Here is an 18,294-nt window from a genome sequence, read left to right as displayed (position 1 = left end):
TGAAGAGACTGTCATTGTCCCAGTGTATATTCTTGGCTCCTTTGTCATAAATTGACCATATGTATGTGAGTTCCTTTCTGGGCTCTTTGTTCTAGTCCATTGACTAATGTATTTTATGTTAATATATTGTTTCTTTTATCATATTACTGTAACTTTGTTTCTCAAGATTCTTTTGGCTCTTTAGGGTCATTTGTGATTCTATACATTTTTTAGAATTGTTTGTTGTATTTCTGTGAAAAATGTCATTAGAATTTTGATAGGGATATACTGAATATGTTTTATGATAGTCTAGATATTTTAGCAGTATTAATTCTTCCAATCCATGACTATGGATTACCTTTCCATTTATCTGTGTCTCCCTCAATTTCTTTTCACCAATGTCTTATAGTTTTCAGTGTACAGTTCCTTCACCAGTTTGATTAAATTTATCCCTAGGTATTTTATTATTTTTGATGCAATTATAAATAGGGTTTTAAAAATACCTTTCTGGGGATCCCTGGGTGGCGCAGCGGTTTGGCGCCTGCCTTTGGCCCAGGGCGCGATCCTGGAGACCCAGGATCGAATCCCACGTCGGGCTCCCGGTGCATGGAGCCTGCTTCTCCCTCTGCCTGTGTCTCTGCCTCTCTCTCTCTGTGACTATCATAAATAAATAAAAATTAAAAAAAATACCTTTCTGATCATTCATTATTAGCATATAGAAATGAAACCAGTTATGTCCACTGATTATGTATCCTGCACCTTAACTGAACCTAAGAGGGTTGTGGTTTCTGTTTGTTTTGGTGTAGTCTTTATAGAGTTTTCTATATATAGTCTCATGTTATCTGCAAATAGTGACAGTTTGACATCTTCCTTTCTGATTTGGGTAACTAATTGCTCTGGTTAGGTCTTCTAATACTGAATAAAAGTGGCAAGTGTGGGCATCATATCTTGTTCCTGATCTTGAAGGAAAAGCTTTCACCATTAAGTATGATGATCTTAGCTATGTGTTTGTCATATATGATATTTATTATGTTGAAGTGTGTTCCCTCAGTACCCGCTTTGTGAGTTTTTAACAAATCAATGTTGAATTTTGTCAGATGCTTTTTCTGCATCTATTGAGATGATCCTTAATTTTTTATCCACATTAATTTTTTATCCACATTAATTTTTTGCCACATAGAAGAGACAAAGGTAGAGTTTTATCATACTTCTAGGGATGTAGTTATTAGATAGTAGCAGTGGTCACCATGTGATTTGACACATCTAAGAATTCAAAACTTGGAATTTCAATTATCAGGGAACAAAGTATGAATTAAGACTGCTATTCAGAATTTCATATTTTTTAGAGATTGTGTTTTTTTTCATAGAACATAGGAATGATCTGGGCGATCCAAGTATCATACACACATCATTATTCACATTATATTTGAAAGGACAGATTAATAGAAACAAATAAATATGCACGTAACTCCTGTGTTGGACATAGGAACAAGACTGAGCCTTTTCTTATTATGCTCAAGTTGTGACTTATTAGATCAATTCTTTGAGCTAGTTTTATGTGTGCAGATCTATGTAGAGGACAAGAATATATATCTTCCTTTGCTTTTTGAGAATCTTTGTGACAAATATCATTAATGAGGAAGAACTGAAATCTGAAGATTGGGTCCTGAAATGAGGTAACATTACATGGAAATATAGACTTAAGAATGTCAAATTTTACTGTAAGAAAAAGGAGAAGCACAAAGGAAATTTAAAAAAATAATAAACAAGGGACCTTAATTATTCTTTATAAGTTCATTAATTAATAGGCGGTTTTTACTTGGTGTCATTAGGTGTTTATTATATGCCACTGAAAGTCCTTTATGTTTTATTTCATTTGGTACATATAGCAACTTTGAGGTAGGTCACTGTTGCTTTCCCATTTTACTGATGAGGAAATAAATCAGTTAAGTAATGTAGTAAAAAGTTACACAGTAACAACTAACGGTAAAGTTAATAACCTGAATTTTGGATGATGGATCCTATGTTCTTTATAATGACAGTATACAATCTCCAATCACTTTTAAAACCTGATTGTCAAAAAAATAAATAAATAAAATTAAATAAAATAAATAAATAAATAAATAAAATAAAAAATAAAACCTGATTGTCTAATTCATCAAAAAAATTTTTTTTTAATTTTTATTTATTTATGATAGTCACAGTTAAGTAATGTAGTAAAAAGTTACACAGTAACAACTAAAGGTAAAGTTAATAACCTGAATTTTGGATGATGGATCTTATGTTCTTTATAATGACAGTATACAACCTCCAATCACTTTTAAAACCTGATTGTCAAAAAATAAATAAATAAATAAAATAAAATAAAAAATAAAACCTGATTGTCTCACTAATTCATCAAAAAAAATTTTTTTAAATTTTTATTTATTTATGATAGTCACACAGAGAGAGAGAGAGAGAGAGAGAGAGAGGGACAGAGACACAGGCAGAGGGAGAAGCAGGCTCCATGCACCGGGAGCCCGATGTGGGATTCGATCCCGGGTCTCCAGGATCGTGCCCTGGGCCAAAGGCAGGTGCTAAACCACTGCGCCACCCAGGGATCCCCCAAAAATATTTTTCATCAACATTTAATATGAATCAATGTCAAATACTGCAGATATTGATAACATATAGCTTACCATACTTTAACCTATTGGCTACTCTTAGAGATACTTAGAATTATCATAAACTACTTTATAATATATATAGATCATTATAATAGAATTTTATCTGCTTTCATATCTGTTTCTTAGGAATTTCTAGAAGTTACATATAAGCCAAACATCAGATATTTATTAAGTGCCTACATTATGCCAATATTGTTCATGTAACTAGTGGAGATACTAGCATTAAAGAGACATAGCTTCTATCTCTTGTTTATAATTGATCATGTAAATATAAACTATGAATAGGACTAAAACTATGGTAGGTTATGGTAAAGACTATTTTTTAAAAATCAGACAATGCACCTTTGTAGTTGTTGAGAAGAGATATTACGGAGACAAACCTAAAGCTTAAGGTTTTGACTAACTTACACTAAAGCCATGGTTTGTCAAAGTTCTGCAAAACAACCTCAAATTGATGATGTTCCAGGACTACAGAATTAGGAAAAATGGTAGTTTAATCAGCGAGGAGGAAAGTCACATAGTGTGAATAGCATGAAAAACTAGATGTGAGCTTCTGGTTGAGTCACACAGTCAATGCTTAATTCTCCTAGCAGCAATTAGTAAAAACATATGTGAAGGTCACCTGACTTCTGGTGTCCAGGGTTTTTAGTGAGGGTCAGAAACATTGGCACAGGGCAACTATGCAGTTTACTTGAGCTACTCAGTTTCAAGCCCCTCCAGAGGTCAGATTGACACATTCATTCTGCCCGGGGCCCCTGGCAAACAAAACAGTTTACTGTAAGTCACATTGTTAGCATAAACTATCTGGTATAGCTCTGAAAAGGTTTTAAAAGGAGGATATTGTAAGGGCTCCCAGCTTATCTCACAGGAGCTAGTTAAGGGCCATTCCTTTCTTTGGAAAGTGCAGTTTGTGTACTTTAAGCCCACAAAGTTAATTTTTACTGTATCCATGAGATATCCATGGAGGTGAATTTATTTAATAATAACCCTTATGATTCTGTGTATTTTGGTAGGTTGTAAATTATTTCTAACTTTCCAGCAAGTTACTTATACTCAGATTTCACTCCATAATGAAATAATTCTGAACTGCACAAGCAATAACCAGAGTTACAACTTGCTTTTTAGTAAGAATATGGATTCTGTGGCACCTGGGTAGCTCAGTCGGTTAAGTGTCTGCCTTTGGCTCAGGTCATGATCCCAGGGTCCTGGAATCAAGCCACAAGTTGGGCTCCCTGCTCAGTGGCGGCGGGGGGAGTCTGCTTCTCCCTTTCCCTCTGCCCTGTTCACTCATATGCATGCTCTTTTGCAAATAAAATCTTAAAAAAAAAAAAAAAGAATATGGATTCAAAAGTCACCTCTGCCACCTTATCGTTACATGTTTTACATTTTTTCCTAATTGAAACATTAATATACACTATGCAAAAGATATTTGTTTTTAACATGTATATATTTATACCCATTTAACCATCACATACATAAGATAAAGCATATTTTTAACACAGCAGGGTGTTCTCTTCTGTTTCCTTCCAGTAATTACCAACTTGCCCCTACCCTCAACAAAGTTAACTACTGTTCTTACCACTATTATGATAGGTTAGTTTTAATTAGTAGATTCATATAAGAGTTCATATAAATGTTATTTTATATAATGTACTTTTTTTTTAAAGATTTTTATTTATTCATGAGAGGCACAGAGAGAAAGAGGCAGAGACACAGGCAGAGGGAGAAGCAGGCTCCATTCAGGGAGCCCAACGTGGGACTCTATCCGGGGTCTCCAGGATCACACCCTGGGCTGCAGGTGGCGCTAAACCGCTGCACCACCGGGGCTGCCCAATATATAATGTACATTCTTATCTGGATTCTTTTGCTCAATCTCACATTTATGAGAATTATCTGTTTATGCTATTTTATTATTAGGTAATATTCTGTAATTAGAATAAATTCCATTATATTTTGCCCTGTTCTTTTTTTTTTTTTTTTTTAATTTCTATGACCAATGTGGGGCTTGAAATCAATGACCCCAAGATCAAGAGTCACATGCTCTACTGACTGAGCCAGAAATAGGCCTCTGCCCTATTTCTTTCGATAGACATTTGTGTTAACAGTTTTAGGATAGTGTTGGAAGATGCAGCGAAAATAATTCTGTGTTTTGATGGACACAAATGATTGTTTCTACTCGGCATATATACAAGAGTGGAAGTGCTAAGTCAAAATGTATATACTGCTTTCATAGATCCTGTCAAATAGTTACCAGAAGTGGTTGAATAGTTCACATTCAACACCAGTAACCTTACTTTTGTACAGTTGTAACAAGTAAAAAAAAAAAAGTACAAATAAACTCTTAGGGCAAGGGTCAAGAAGCTTTATTTGTAAATGGGTAGATATTTAACTATTTTAGGTTTTATGGATTATACATTCTATCATAACTAGTTAGCTCTGCAGTTGTAGCACTCAACAGCTATAGATCATGTCCAAGTGAATATGTGCACTATATTTGGATAAAACTATTTACAAAAACAGCCAGATATGTTGGTCTTTGGGCTATAGTTTGCTAATTCTTTCTCTAGCACGTTTCTAGACATTTTTTCCTTACAGTCCTTCAGAGGAAACATTTTGAGACTTTTTTTTCCCCTGAGTACCCTGCTGTGACAATTTAGAACCACAGATGTACACATAAAGAAATATGTGCTTTGTGTATATTTGTCTTTATACATAAAAGCAGTAAGAGGGGATCCCTGGGTGGCTCAGCTGTTTAGTGCCTGCCTTTGGCCCAGGGCGTGATCCTGGAGTCCCAGGATCGAGTCCCATGTCAGGCTCCCTGCAGGGGAGTCTGTCTCTCTCTGTCTCTCGCTCTCTCTGTCTCTCATGAATAAATAAATAAAATCTTAAAAAAAAAAAAAAAAAAAAAAACAAAAGCAGTAAGACTCTCTCCCTCCTCCATCAATTTTCACTTATTTGGGGGAATTTTATTCTGATTGAGACTACATGCTTCAGTGTAAGTAACCACTAAAAGAATTATATGAGGATGTATAACAGAAATTTTAAAAGAGGAGTAGAATGGGATAATAAATATGATTAATCCCAAAAAAGTTGAGAAAAGAGGAAGAGAGTACTAAGTACAGATGGGACAGGTAGAAAACCAAAAGGGTAACAGGATTATTAAATCCTGTAAAAAGTACTTTAAAGGTAAAAGGATTAAACACTCCAAACTAAAGACAGTGTGAGCTTGGAATTAAAAAAAAAAAAAAAAAAAAAAAAGCCATTGCTGTTTACAATGAGAGACATATTTTATTTTTATTTTTATTTTTTTTATTTAATTTTTTTTTTAAATTTTATTTATTTATGATAGTCACATAGAGAGAGAGAGAGAGAGGCAGAGACACAGGCAGAGGGAGAAGCAGGCTCCATGCACCGGGAGCCCAATGTGGGATTCGATCCCGGGTCTCCAGGATCGCGCCCTGGGCCAAAGGCAGGCGCCAAACCGCTGCGCCACCCAGGGATCCCGAGAGACATATTTTAAATAAAAGGACCCTGATATATTGAAGTTTTAAAAATGCAAAGAGATATTGTACACTAATACTATGAGAAAGTTGATAAAAGCTATATTGGTATCTCTAAAGTACATTTGAGGGGATCCCTGGGTGGCTCAGCGGTTTGGCGCCTGCTTTTGGCCCCGGGTGCGATCCTGGAGTCCCTGGATCGAGTTCCCCGTCAGGCTCCCGGCATGGAGCCTGCTTCTCCCTCCTCCTGTGTCTCTGCCTCTCTCTCTCTCTCTCTCTCTATGTCTATCATGAATGAATAAATGGATAAATCTTTAAAAATAAAATAAAATTAAAATAAAATAAAATAAAATAAAATAAAATAAAAAAAATAAAGTACATTTGAAACCAGAGTATTGGGGCAGTGGTTGAGCATCTGCCTTTGGCTCAGGTCTTGATCCTAGGATCCTGGGATCCAGCCCGGCATCAGGCTCCCTGCAGAGAGCCTGCTTCTCCCTCTGCCTAGATCTCTGCCTTTCTCTGTGTGTCTGTCATGAATAAAGAAATAAATCTTAAAAAAAAAAAGTAAAGCAGAGTATTACAAATGATAAAGGAGCATATTTCATAATAAAGAGATTAATTTTAGAGTAAAATATTTTGTTTTGACAAAAGTATATAGCTTCAAAGTATATAAAACACATTAATAAAATTAAGAAGAAAAAATACAAATCCATTATCATGCTTAAAGATTGATCACACCTCTTTTAGCAGTATTTACAACAATGAGTCGAAAACTCTGTGTGGGTAGGTCTAAGTACAGGTATCAGTGTAGAGGCTTGCTAGTAGGCTTTGTTAGTTCTATTTTCTACTTTCTGACCATGGTAGCCAGGCAGGAGGGTCTAGTGTGGATGAGCTCTAGAAGGTGTGGATGGGGGGGTGGGGAAGATCATCTCCCTAGGGTATGTATGACTGTCATAATCCCACATCCAATCTATATCAACCAAATGGTGGACTGGCTAGAAACCTTTTTGCTACATTGTCTCTTCCCTCTATCAATGCAGATGTTCTCTGCTCTGAATCCATTATTGGAGAGCTCTGTTCCCTGATGTTTGTCCCTCTTGTTGAGTATACTTCGTGTGTGAGTTCAGCAAGAGGTGTTTGAAAGCAGAAGGACAGAAAAAAGTGGTGTCAACTCAAGTCATTTTAGTGGCTGTAAGCCACATCTAATCTAATAGTCTCCTTTATCTCTCCTAGACCTGGCTTCTTTGGAGTCTGCTTTTCCTGTCAATGAACCACCAATCGACTTTTTTCCCCTGCTGCCTTTTTTTTTTTTTATAACCGCTTTATTGATGTGTAATTGACATGCCATACAGTTCACCCATTCAAAGTATACTACTGTATTCTTTAGTATAATCAGATATGTGCACATATCACCATGACCAAAATTAGAACATTTCATCACCCCTGTATTTCCTTACCCCTGTATTTTCTACTTCACATCTCAGCCCTCAGAAAACACCAATTTAGTTTCGGTCTCTAGTTTTCCTTTTCTAGACTTTTCGTATAAATGGAATCATCTAATATGTTGTCTTTTGTGTCCGAGGTCTTTCACTTAAAATGTTTTCAAGGTTCATGCATGTTATGAAATATCAATCAGTGCTTCCCTCCTTTTCATGGCCAAATAACATTCGACTGTACAGATATACCATATTTTTTTTTAAGATTTATTTATTTATGATAGACATAGAGAGAGAGGCAGAGACACAGGCAGAGGGAGAAGCAGGTTCCATGCCGGGAGCCCGACGCGGGACTCGATCCTGGGACTTCAGGATTACGCCCTGGGCCAAAGGCAGGCGCGTAACCACTGAGGCACCCAGGGATTCCCAGATATACCATATTTATCTATTCATGCTATTAAGGACATCTGGGTGTTTTCCACCTTTTGATGATTATGAACAATTCTGTGAAGAATATTGTGTTCAAGTTTTTGTGTAGATGTACATTTTTGTTTCTCTTTTCTCTATGCCTACCAGTTGAATTGCTGTCATATGGTAACTCTATTTCGAACATTTTTAAAAACTGCCAGACTATTTTCCAAAGTGACCACACTACTTTTAATTCCAATCAACAGTGTATGAGGGTTCTGATTTATCCACATCCTCCCAACACTTATATCTGACCTTTTCTTTGTAGATATCCTAGTAGGTATAAAGTTGTATCTCACTGTAGTATTTTACCCTGCAAAATATATTTAAGTAAGTTTATCATATTAATAATTTTTAAGGTTACAATTCAGTGGCACCAAGTACACTTACATTGTTATGCAACCATCATCACACATCTCCAGAACTTTCTCACCTTCCTAAACTGTGAATCTCTGTACTCATAGTGATACTTTTTGACTCCCTCTTATTTTCCTTTATGTTTTATAGATATCTTGGTTGTGGTTACCATGGGAAGAACATACAATAAAAATCTATTTTAAATTGACATCAACTTTGATCACATACAAGACCTCTACTCCTTTTCAGTTCCACTTTAGATTAATGAAGTCATGAATTATATTTTTATGTATTGTGTACATATTGTAAATATATAACTTTTTTACTCATGTATCATTTATATTCTGTAGAAAACAAAAAGTGGAGTCAGAAACCAAAATTACAAATATACTGGCTTTTATATTTTCTTCATGTACTTTCCTCTGCTGTTTTTCTTTATATTTCCATATAGCTTGAGTTACTGTCTAGCTTCTTTTCATTTCAGCCTGAAAGTCTCCCTTTGGCATTTCTTGTACAGAATGTCTAGTGATAATGAACTCCCTCAGTTTTTCTTTATCTGGGAAAAGTCTTAATTTCTCCCTCAGTTTTTGAAGAACAGTTTTGCCACATATAAATTTTTCAGTTGACAGTTTCTTTTAGCATTTTAATTTTTTTAAAAGATTTTATTTGGGGATCCCTGGGTGGCTCAGCAGGTTTAGCGCCTGCCTTCAGCCTAGGGTGTGATCCTGGAGACCCGGGATCAAGTCCCACACCGGCTCCCCACGTGGAGCCTGCTTCTCCCTCTGCCTATGTCTCTGCCTCTCTCTCTGTGTGTCTGTCATAAATAAATAAATAAAATCTTTAAAAAAAAAGGTTTTAACTGACAGCACAAGTGAGGTGAAAGGCAGAGAGAGAAGCAGACTCCCCACTGAGCAGGGAACACAACATAAGGCTTGATTCCAGGACCCTGGGATCATGACCCAAATGGAAGGCAGATGCTTAACTAACTGAACTACCCAGACACCCCTGATTTTTTTTTTTTTTTAAGTAGGATCCAGACCTGAACTGAGATGGAGTAAAAAACTTTAATTAACTGAGCCACCCAGGTGCTCTTTTTTTTTTTTTTTTGTCTATGTCTATGTCTATGCCCAGTGTGGAGCTTGAACTCACAACCCCAAGATCAAGATATTCTACAAATTGAGCCAACTGGTGCTCCTCTTTTAGCATTTTAAATATATCATCCCACTGCCTTCTAGACTTCAGAGTTTCTACTGCAAAATTTGATAATCTTATGGAGGATCCCTCATACATGATGAGTGTCTTTTTCTCTTGCTTTTTAAACATTCTTTGTCTTTCAACATATTGATGTTAATGTATTTTGTGTGGGTCTCTTGGGGTTTATGGTTCATTGAGCTTCTTGGATCTGTAAATCCTTGTTGTTCCTCACATCTGGGAAGTTACTGGTATTATTTCTTCAAATAATCATACTGTTTCTTTTTCCTTTTGTGACTTCCATATTGCAGGTATTAATCTGCTTGATGTTGTCCTATAAGTCCCTTATGCTTCATTGGCTTTTAATCATTTTTTTCTTTTCACTTCTCAGACTTGATAATTTCCAACAAGCTGTTTTCAAGTGTGCTGACTTGTTCATCATCCTTTTAAAGTCATCTCTGGAACCCCTTTATAGAATTTTAAAATTCAGTTACTGAATTTATCAGGTCCAGAATTTCTTTGGTTCTTGTTTTTTAATTTGTTTCTTTGGGGATATTCTCATTTTGTTCATGCCTTTTTTCTAATTTCCTTTACTCCTTGTCTATTTTCCTTTAGTACTTTGAGCATATTTAAGACATGCATTTTAGACTCGTTGTCTAGTGATGCTAATGTTGATTTCTTCAGGAGATTTATTTTGTTCTATTGATTGGACCATGTTTTCCTGTTTCTTTGCATTCTTTATGAATTTTGTTGAAAACTGGGAATTTGATAGAACAGCCACCTCTCCCAGTCTTTGCAGACTGGTGGTATAAACCTTCATTTATTAGTAGGGCATGTTCTGAGCCTTGAATCAGCCCAGGATGAAAACACATGGTCTTCGTTTTTTTTTTTTTTGCTAGGTATATACTATGCCTGTGCCTGCATATGTGCTTTTTGCTCGGTGTTCCTTATACACCACTTGCTTAATTTCTATGGATGCCTGGGTGGTGCAATTGGTTAGGCGTCCAACTTGGTTTCGGTTTAGGTGGTAATCTCCAGGTCCTGGGATTGAGCCCCGCATTTGGCTCTGTGCTCAGTGGAGAAGTCTGCTAAAGTTTCTCTCTCCCTCTGTCTGTCTGCCTCCTCCTCCCCTGCCCATGCTCACTCTCTCTCAAATTTTTAAAAAGAATAATGTCTTAATTTCTAAAAAAAAAATCTCACCACAGGGCACCTGAATGGCTCAGTGGCTACGCATCTGCCTTTGACTCAGGTCATGATCTCAGAGTCCTCAGATCAAGTCCCACATCAGGCTCCCTGGAGGGAGCCTGCTTCTTCTTCTGCCTATGTCTCTGCCTCTTTGTGTCTCTCATGAATAAATAAAATCTTTTAATAAAAAAAAGAAATCTCACCACATCTTCTGTGGGCCTTACAGGTTCTATTGTGTTTTTTTCCCTGTAATCTCCTGCCCCAGGCATCCATAGGTCTGTAGTCCCCCTGCAGATTTTGTGAACCATGGTGACTGCCACAAAATTCTGTGGCTCTTTACAGCAAAACATCTGAGCTATGCCATCATTACCTGTCTGAACTCCAACTCAGGTAAAAGAGAGAAAAGTCCATTGAGCAGCCCAAAGACCAATTGGAATATTACAAATGAGGTGTGTTACTACTTCCAGCCGAAAGGAGGGAACTATGAAATAGAACAATTCTTCCAAATTGTGCCAGCACTAGGGTAAGGGGAAGTAAAAGCCTCACAAAGATTTCCTACTGTTTTCACTGTGGTTTTTACTTGATTGAGCATTTCCTTGTTGCCATAGGTCTAAGATTTCTAAAATCTGTATGAAAATATTTTAGGGATCCCTGGGTGGCTCAGCGGTTTGGCACCTGCCTTCAGCCTAGGGTGTGATCCTGGAGTCCCGGGATCGAGTCCCACATCAGGCTCCTTGCGTGGAGCCTGTTTCTTCCTCTGCCTCTCTCTGTATCTCTCATGAATAAATGAATAAAATCTTAAAAATTTTTTTAAAATTTTAGCCAGTTCTAGAATGTAATTTTTAGTTTTTAGTTTTATTCTTTGATTCTGAAGGGCCTGGAGCTTCCAAGTCTGACATCTTGCTGCTTTCACTTTCTCATTGTGGTTCTGATACTTATTTCCCTCCCTGATCAAGACTTTTAGAATTTTTTTCCATGTGCTTATAACATTTGTATATCTTCTGAGAAATGTCTACTGAAATCTTTTGCCAGCTTTTTTGTTCTTGAGTTGTAGGAGTCTTTATATAATGTGGCTATTAAACCCTTATCGAGTGTATCATTTACAAATACTTTCTATCCTGTAGATTGTCTTTTTAGTTTTTCCAGTAATTTTCTTTGATACACAGAAGATTTCAATTTTTATGAAGCTTAATCTGTCCATTTTTTTCTTTTCTGCTTTGGTGTCTTAAGCACCCACTGCCGAATTTAAGGTCATGATGATTATTCCTATAGTTTCTTATATGAATTTTATATTTTTAGGTCTTATACTTAGGTTGTTGATCGATTTTCTTTTAAATTTATTTATTCATGAGAGACACACAACACACACACAGAGGCAGAGACACAGGCAGAGGGAGAAGCAGGCTCCTTGCAGGAAGCCCGATGTGGGACTCGATCCCCAGGACTCCAGGATCACACCCTGAGCCAAAGATAGTCAACCGCTGAGCCACCCAGGCGTCCCTGTTGATCAATTTTTAGTTCATTTATGTATATATATTGTATATATTGTAAGGAAAGGGTCTATTTTCATTCTTTTGTATGTGGATATCCAGTTTTCCTAGCACCATTTTTTTTTCATTTTTTAAAAATTTTATTTATTTGACAGGACAAGCAGGGGGAGCAGCAGGCAGAGGGAGAGGGAGAAAGCAGGCTCCCTCCTGAGCAAGGAGCCCTATTCAGGGCTCAGTCCCAGGGCCCTGCAATCATGACCTGAGCTGAAGGCAGACACATAACCAACTGAGCCACCTAGGCGCCCCTTCCTAGCACTCTTTGTTGAAAAGACTGTCCTTTACCCATTGAAAGGTTTTTGCAACTCTTGTCAGAAATCAGTTGCAGGGGCAGCCCCGGTGGCGCAGCGGTTTAGCGCCACCGGCAGCCAAGGGTGTGATCCTGGAGACCCGGGATCGAGTCCCACGTCGGGCTCCTTGCATGGAGCCTGCTTCTCCCTCTGCCTGTGTCTCTGCCTCTCTCTCTCTCTCTCTCTGTGTTTCTCATGAATAAATAAATAAATAAATCTTTAAAAAAGAAAAAAAGAAAGAAATCAGTTGCAGTGGGATGCCCGGGTGGCTCAGCGGTTGGGTGTCTGTCTTTCGGTCGGGGCGGGATCCTGGAGTTCCCGGATCAAGTCCTGCATTGGGCTCCCTGCACGGAGCCTGTTTCTCCTCTGCGTGGGTCTCTACCTCTCTCCCTCTGTCTTTCTCATTAATAAATAGATAAAATCTTAAAAAAAAAAATCAGTTGCAGTGCCTAGGGTAGCTGAGTCAGTTAGGCATCTGACCCTGATTTTGGCTCAGGTCATGATCTCACCGTCCAGCCCTGTGGCATGGAGATCCCCACTCAAGTGGGAGTCTGCTTTAGATTCCTGCTCTGCCTGTCCCTCTGGCCCTACCCCCACTCCCTCAAAAGTAAATAAATAAATCTTTAAAAAGTCAATTGACTAGAGATATGTGGGTTTAATTTCTGTTCAGTTCCATTCTGTTTATCAATATATCTAATACGGCAATGTTCAATTGGTTTGATTATTGTAGATTTGTAACTTTTGGACTGGGAAATGCTAGTCTTAATAATTTATTTTCCAGACTTTTGGTTATTCCGAATCTCTTGCAGTTTCATACGAATTTAAAAGCATGTCAGTTTCTACAAAGAAGCCAGCTGGGACTCTGACGGGTTGCATTTAATATGTAGATTGTTTTGAGGAATATTGCGATCTTATGGTCTAGTAGTCCAGTTCATAAACCTGGGATAACTTTCAACTTAAGTTCTTTCACTAGTGTTTTGTCTTGTCCCCAAGATTGTGAATCCGAGAAACCACCATTGAGCCGACACCAATGTAAGCACACGAGGGTGCTCAAGCTTAGCAAGCTCGAGCTTGGTCCAAGTATACCCATCACAGCGGAGCAGGAACTTGGACCCAGAGGTGGGTTACAGCTGGATTTTTATAGGCTGGTCTAGGGGATTTCCAGTAAGGGTTGGGGGGTTTCTCAAGCCCTTGTTTCCTCATCCCGATATGGAACTTCCCATTAAGGGCATGCTGTGCGGTTTTTCTTGGAATTGACTTGGGCTAGAGGCCACAGTTGTTACTCATCTAGGGGCCAGGGGTGGGGGACATTTTCTGAATTTCTTGGGTCCCACATTTTGTATTTTTTAAGGTACACAGTTTGCATTTTTGTTAAATATTTTATTCTTTTGGACTGTTACAAATGGAATTCTTTTTCTTTAGAGAGAGAACATATGCATGCAAATACAGGTGGGGTGGGGGTGGGGGATGACAGTGGAATCTGAGTGCAGGGGCCTGAGGCAGGGCTCAGTTTCATGACCTGAAGATCATGACCTGAGCCAAAATCAAGAGTCAGACACTTAACTGACTGAGCCATTCAGGTGCCCCAATAAATAAATAAATCTTAAAAAACAAAACAACCTTTCTTTCCTCAATCATGTCATTTGTTTTGGGGCTTTAAGGATATATCTTCCGAGTCTTATCTTCTTGATAGGCTGACCTTTATCAACATATGAGAGGTTTCTTATCTTATAAAAAGATTTTATCTTTTTGTATCTTTAGATATAAAAGTTTAAGTACATTTGTATCATATTTTCATTCTTTCAATCTCTTTTAGTTGAAGAGTCTAATCGATTTGCATTTAATGTAATTACTGAGGACTTGCTCTTCTACCATTTTTCTACTTGTTTTCTATTTATACTGTATCTTCTTTGCTTTCTATCCCTAATCAATGACTTACTCTTTGTTCCATTGATTTTTTTTGTAGTATACCATTTCATTCCTTTTTTATTTACTATTCATTATACCATTTGGTCACTAGCACTTATCCTGTAGATTTGAATTAAAGATCTGTATTTATGATGAACTGTTTGAAATAAAGCCAACTTTATTCGGAGATCTTAAGGCCATTCTCAGGTTCAGTGATTTGCTAGAAGGACCCACAGAAGTCAGAAAAGTGTTATATTCAGTTATGTTTGTTTCCAGTGCAAGATAAAGATTAAAATCATTAAATGCCAGATATTCCAGGGACTAGAGGTAATCTACCAGGAGCTGGTTAAGGATCTACACTTCTGTTTGGAATGGGCAGGGCTTAAACATTTCAAACCTGGTGAGTCAAACCTTCACTGCATAGCAATTTAGGTCATGAGGATTATTCCTATAGTTTTTTTTTTTTTAATTCAGTTTATTTTTTAAAGATTTATTTATTTACTTATTTATGATAGACACAGAGAGAGAGAGGCAGAGACACAGGCAGAGGGAGAAGCAGGCTCCATGCCAGGAGCCCGACATGGGACTCGATCCCGGGACTCCAGGATCGCGCCCTGGGCCAAAGGCAGGCGCTAAACTGCTGAGCCACCCAGGGATCCCCTATTCCTATAGTTTCTTATAGGAGTTTTATATTTTTAGGTCTTATACTTAGGTTGTTGATCAACTTTTATTTTTTTTTAATTTTTATTTATTTTTAAAGATTTTATTTATTTATAGTATGGAAATATTTTGCTCCTGTAATTGCTCCAATCTTCTTTTCTAATATGGTTAGTCCCAGATTATAACTTTATATATCATGTGCCCTTTAAATATGTTTCTAATTACATTTTATGAGGTCTTTAAAGACATTGCAAAAAAGGAGGAACAGCAAACACAAAATACAATACTACTGGCTTATATATTTGCCTTTTAGTTGCCTTAACCACTATTCTTTATTTCTTTTAGCTTTATTGAGATATAATTGGCATATAACCTATTAGTTTTAGGTGTACAATATGATTTAACATAGGTATATACTGCAAAATGATTACCAAAGTAAATTCAGTGAACATCCATCACCCTGAGAACCTTTTTTCTTCTGATGACAACTTTTAAGATATACCATTTTAGCCACTTTCAAACATGTAACACAGTATCATTAAGTATAATTACTATCCTGGACGTTAACATCTCCTTGACTGACTTTATAACTGGAAATATGTACCTTCCTTGAACACTTTCATCCATTTCATCCCCAGTATTCTCTCCAGTGCCACGCCCAAGGTACATATTGCATTTTGTGTGTGGCTGCTAGACAGAAGAAAATCTCTGTCCCTTAGCTGCATTTTCCTGATGAGCAATGTTGATCTATTGCTTCTCCCAGAAAGATAGCCATCTAACTAGTAGTGAGGAAGCCTGAGTTCTTGACTGTACCAATATGGAATGGAGTATTTGTCTCACTAAGATGGGATGAACAAGGGAGTGTTTGGTTCAGATACTGCAATCTCTCAGCTTGCAGTAAGTTTTAGATTTGCCTGAACAAATGTTTTTTCATTTGCTATATATTTTTATATATAATTTTCACCAGTTTTGACGGGGGAGCATGTCATCAGAGTTCCTCAGGCTGTCATGGCAGAAATGGAATTCCCTGGCCGATTCTTTACAGTTCTAAGCATGGACCATGTAAGTTGCTGGATCTGTCTCCTTTGTGAACATTTCCTTTTTCTGAACCTTCCTACCAAATAGAGCCTGCCCCACATTCTCAAGTTTTCACTTTCTAGTGGGAGTTGGAACTGTGCATAACAGTAAAACTCCTATGTGCCGGTCTATTCTCCAGAAGATGTTCAGCGGTCTTACTTGTTCAGTTTTTTGTCAATAGCAGCTATAGAGTAGAAATGGAATCCCTAGATGCAGGCATTTACCATACTTCTTGGATAAAGAAAAAGATATATCCATTTGATTACATATGGGCAAACTGTACTTCTCCTGAAGAGATGTGAGTTTCCAGTAGACTGGATTTAATCTTGACTGGTCTCTGTCATAGATAAATAGAGGATTGTAGAGTTTCAGAATTGGAGAAGACCTTATCCAGTGTAAATGTCTAAATAAAATTAAGCCGGTATTTTTTCACCAAATAGACTACTCTATAGCCACTAAAAAGTACTTATTAAATAGTCTGTCATTAGAGGTAAAAGTTCTGATCAGGTCATGTTAAATAATTACTTAACATAGTATTGAACTTGGGTCTGCAAGAAATTATAAAGTAGTGTTCACATCTCATTTTCTAAGATATTTCAACTCACTTTTATTAACTCATGCAACAGGCATGTAGTATGTGTGCAATGTGCATGAATACATTTTTTTAAATTTGTAAACTTTTTATTTCCAGACATGCTTACCTAATTTAAAAATCCTATAGTATTCAAGATTTCTCTGAATCAAATGGATTAAGTATAGTTCTGTTTCAGAGCACTTATTTCCTACTTTCCATACCATAACCTTCCACCCATGGCCTACTTTGGTTACTGTTTAGTTTACTTGCCATAATACAATTGTTTTCTTTTTTTCTCAAAAATATTTCCTTCAATTTCACCTATATATGGTTTGTTGTTTCAGGAATTGGTGACATTCAGGGATGTGGTCATCAGCTTCTCTCAAGAGGAATGGGAGTATCTGGATTCAGCTCAGAGGGACTTATATTGGGATGTGATGATGGAGAACTATAGCAACTTGGTCTCACTGGGTAAATTTATCTGCTTAATAGAATTTAAAATATGCTCTATTGAATATCAATATCAGTTGCTTTTTAGTAAACCCAAGGCTATCTTTTAAGAAAATAGGTACATTTCTTCTTCCTGTTTCCAGAGGCATGGGTTGAACATTGTGTAGGAGATGACACCTCCATTAAACACTTAAACACTTTCATCATTCTTTATGATGTTTGTACCTTCTTAGGACCTTCATATTTCTACTTTCTGTGATACTAGGGAATTTAATTTGAATTGTAGAACAGATACAGCATATTGTGATTGAAGTCAAAATTGCTATAAATGTTTTGTTATTTTCTAAACCACCTTTTTGAAGAATAGCTAAGAAACTCTGTCCTGATTTATTATGATTATTAAAAGAATCTGCATAATTTATGTTAGATGGGTGAACAGAATTCATGTTCATGGCCTCACATGTACTGTCCTATACCCGTTTTGTGGTTAAAGAACTTTGCATTTAACAGTATTCCAGCAAGGATCTTTTAATGATTTAGAAAGCTACCTGTTTTTCTGTCAGATCACATAGTTCTTGCCATGTACCAGGCCCTGTTCTAAGCACTTTTAATATACTGAATCTTTTAATTCTTAAGTAACCCTTTAACTTGAATACTAGTTATATTATTTTGCTAAGACAAAGAGTAGTTAGGCAACTTCTCTTGGATTACACATCTAATTCGTGTCAAAAGGAGATTTTCTACCCAAAGTAGTCTGACACAAAAGCTGATGTTGTTAAGTAGTACAGTAAATTGCCTCACAAGACAAAGAATTGGAATGTGTTTCAATAAAGGACTCTTCATACTTTGTAATTCTGTGGTCATTCTAAGGTGAATGGTCTTTCAATCTCACATTTCTCTTCTCTGAAATCTATCAGTATCATTTCAACTTCATTTATTAAAAACCAATTCTCTTAAGTGTTTTTATAATTATAGTTATTTTTTAAACCTTATATTTCTTTGTTGT

At 36.9% G+C, this 18,294-nt stretch overlaps 2 protein-coding genes across 11 annotated transcripts in view; one reads left to right on the top strand and one right to left on the bottom strand.

The window, feature by feature from the left end:
* Positions 1 to 18,294, top strand: part of ZNF260 (zinc finger protein 260) — an 88,672-nt gene that overhangs the window by 11,688 nt on the left and 58,690 nt on the right. For 4 of the 7 annotated variants that reach the window (XM_049110205.1, XM_035703886.2, XM_035703884.2 and 1 more), the window contains 3 exons: positions 13,613 to 13,738; positions 16,155 to 16,249; positions 17,183 to 17,309. In XM_049110205.1, the coding sequence (XP_048966162.1) occupies positions 13,613 to 13,738; positions 16,155 to 16,249; positions 17,183 to 17,309 (348 nt within the window). Of the gene's footprint in view, positions 1 to 13,592; positions 13,739 to 16,154; positions 16,250 to 17,182; positions 17,310 to 18,294 lie in introns of all 7 variants that reach the window. The other 3 variants (XM_025421639.3, XM_049110188.1, XM_049110195.1) reach the window with 2 other exon arrangements.
* ZNF382 (zinc finger protein 382) overlaps positions 1 to 18,294 on the bottom strand; it is a 118,316-nt gene that overhangs the window by 63,278 nt on the left and 36,744 nt on the right. The gene's annotated exons all lie outside the window — the stretch shown is intronic.

This window comes from Canis lupus, chromosome 1, assembly GCF_003254725.2.
Source record: "Canis lupus dingo isolate Sandy chromosome 1, ASM325472v2, whole genome shotgun sequence".
Lineage (NCBI taxonomy): Eukaryota > Metazoa > Chordata > Mammalia > Carnivora > Canidae > Canis > Canis lupus.
Note: the sequence above shows the minus strand (reverse complement) of the source record. Positions and strands in the feature narration are given on the sequence as shown.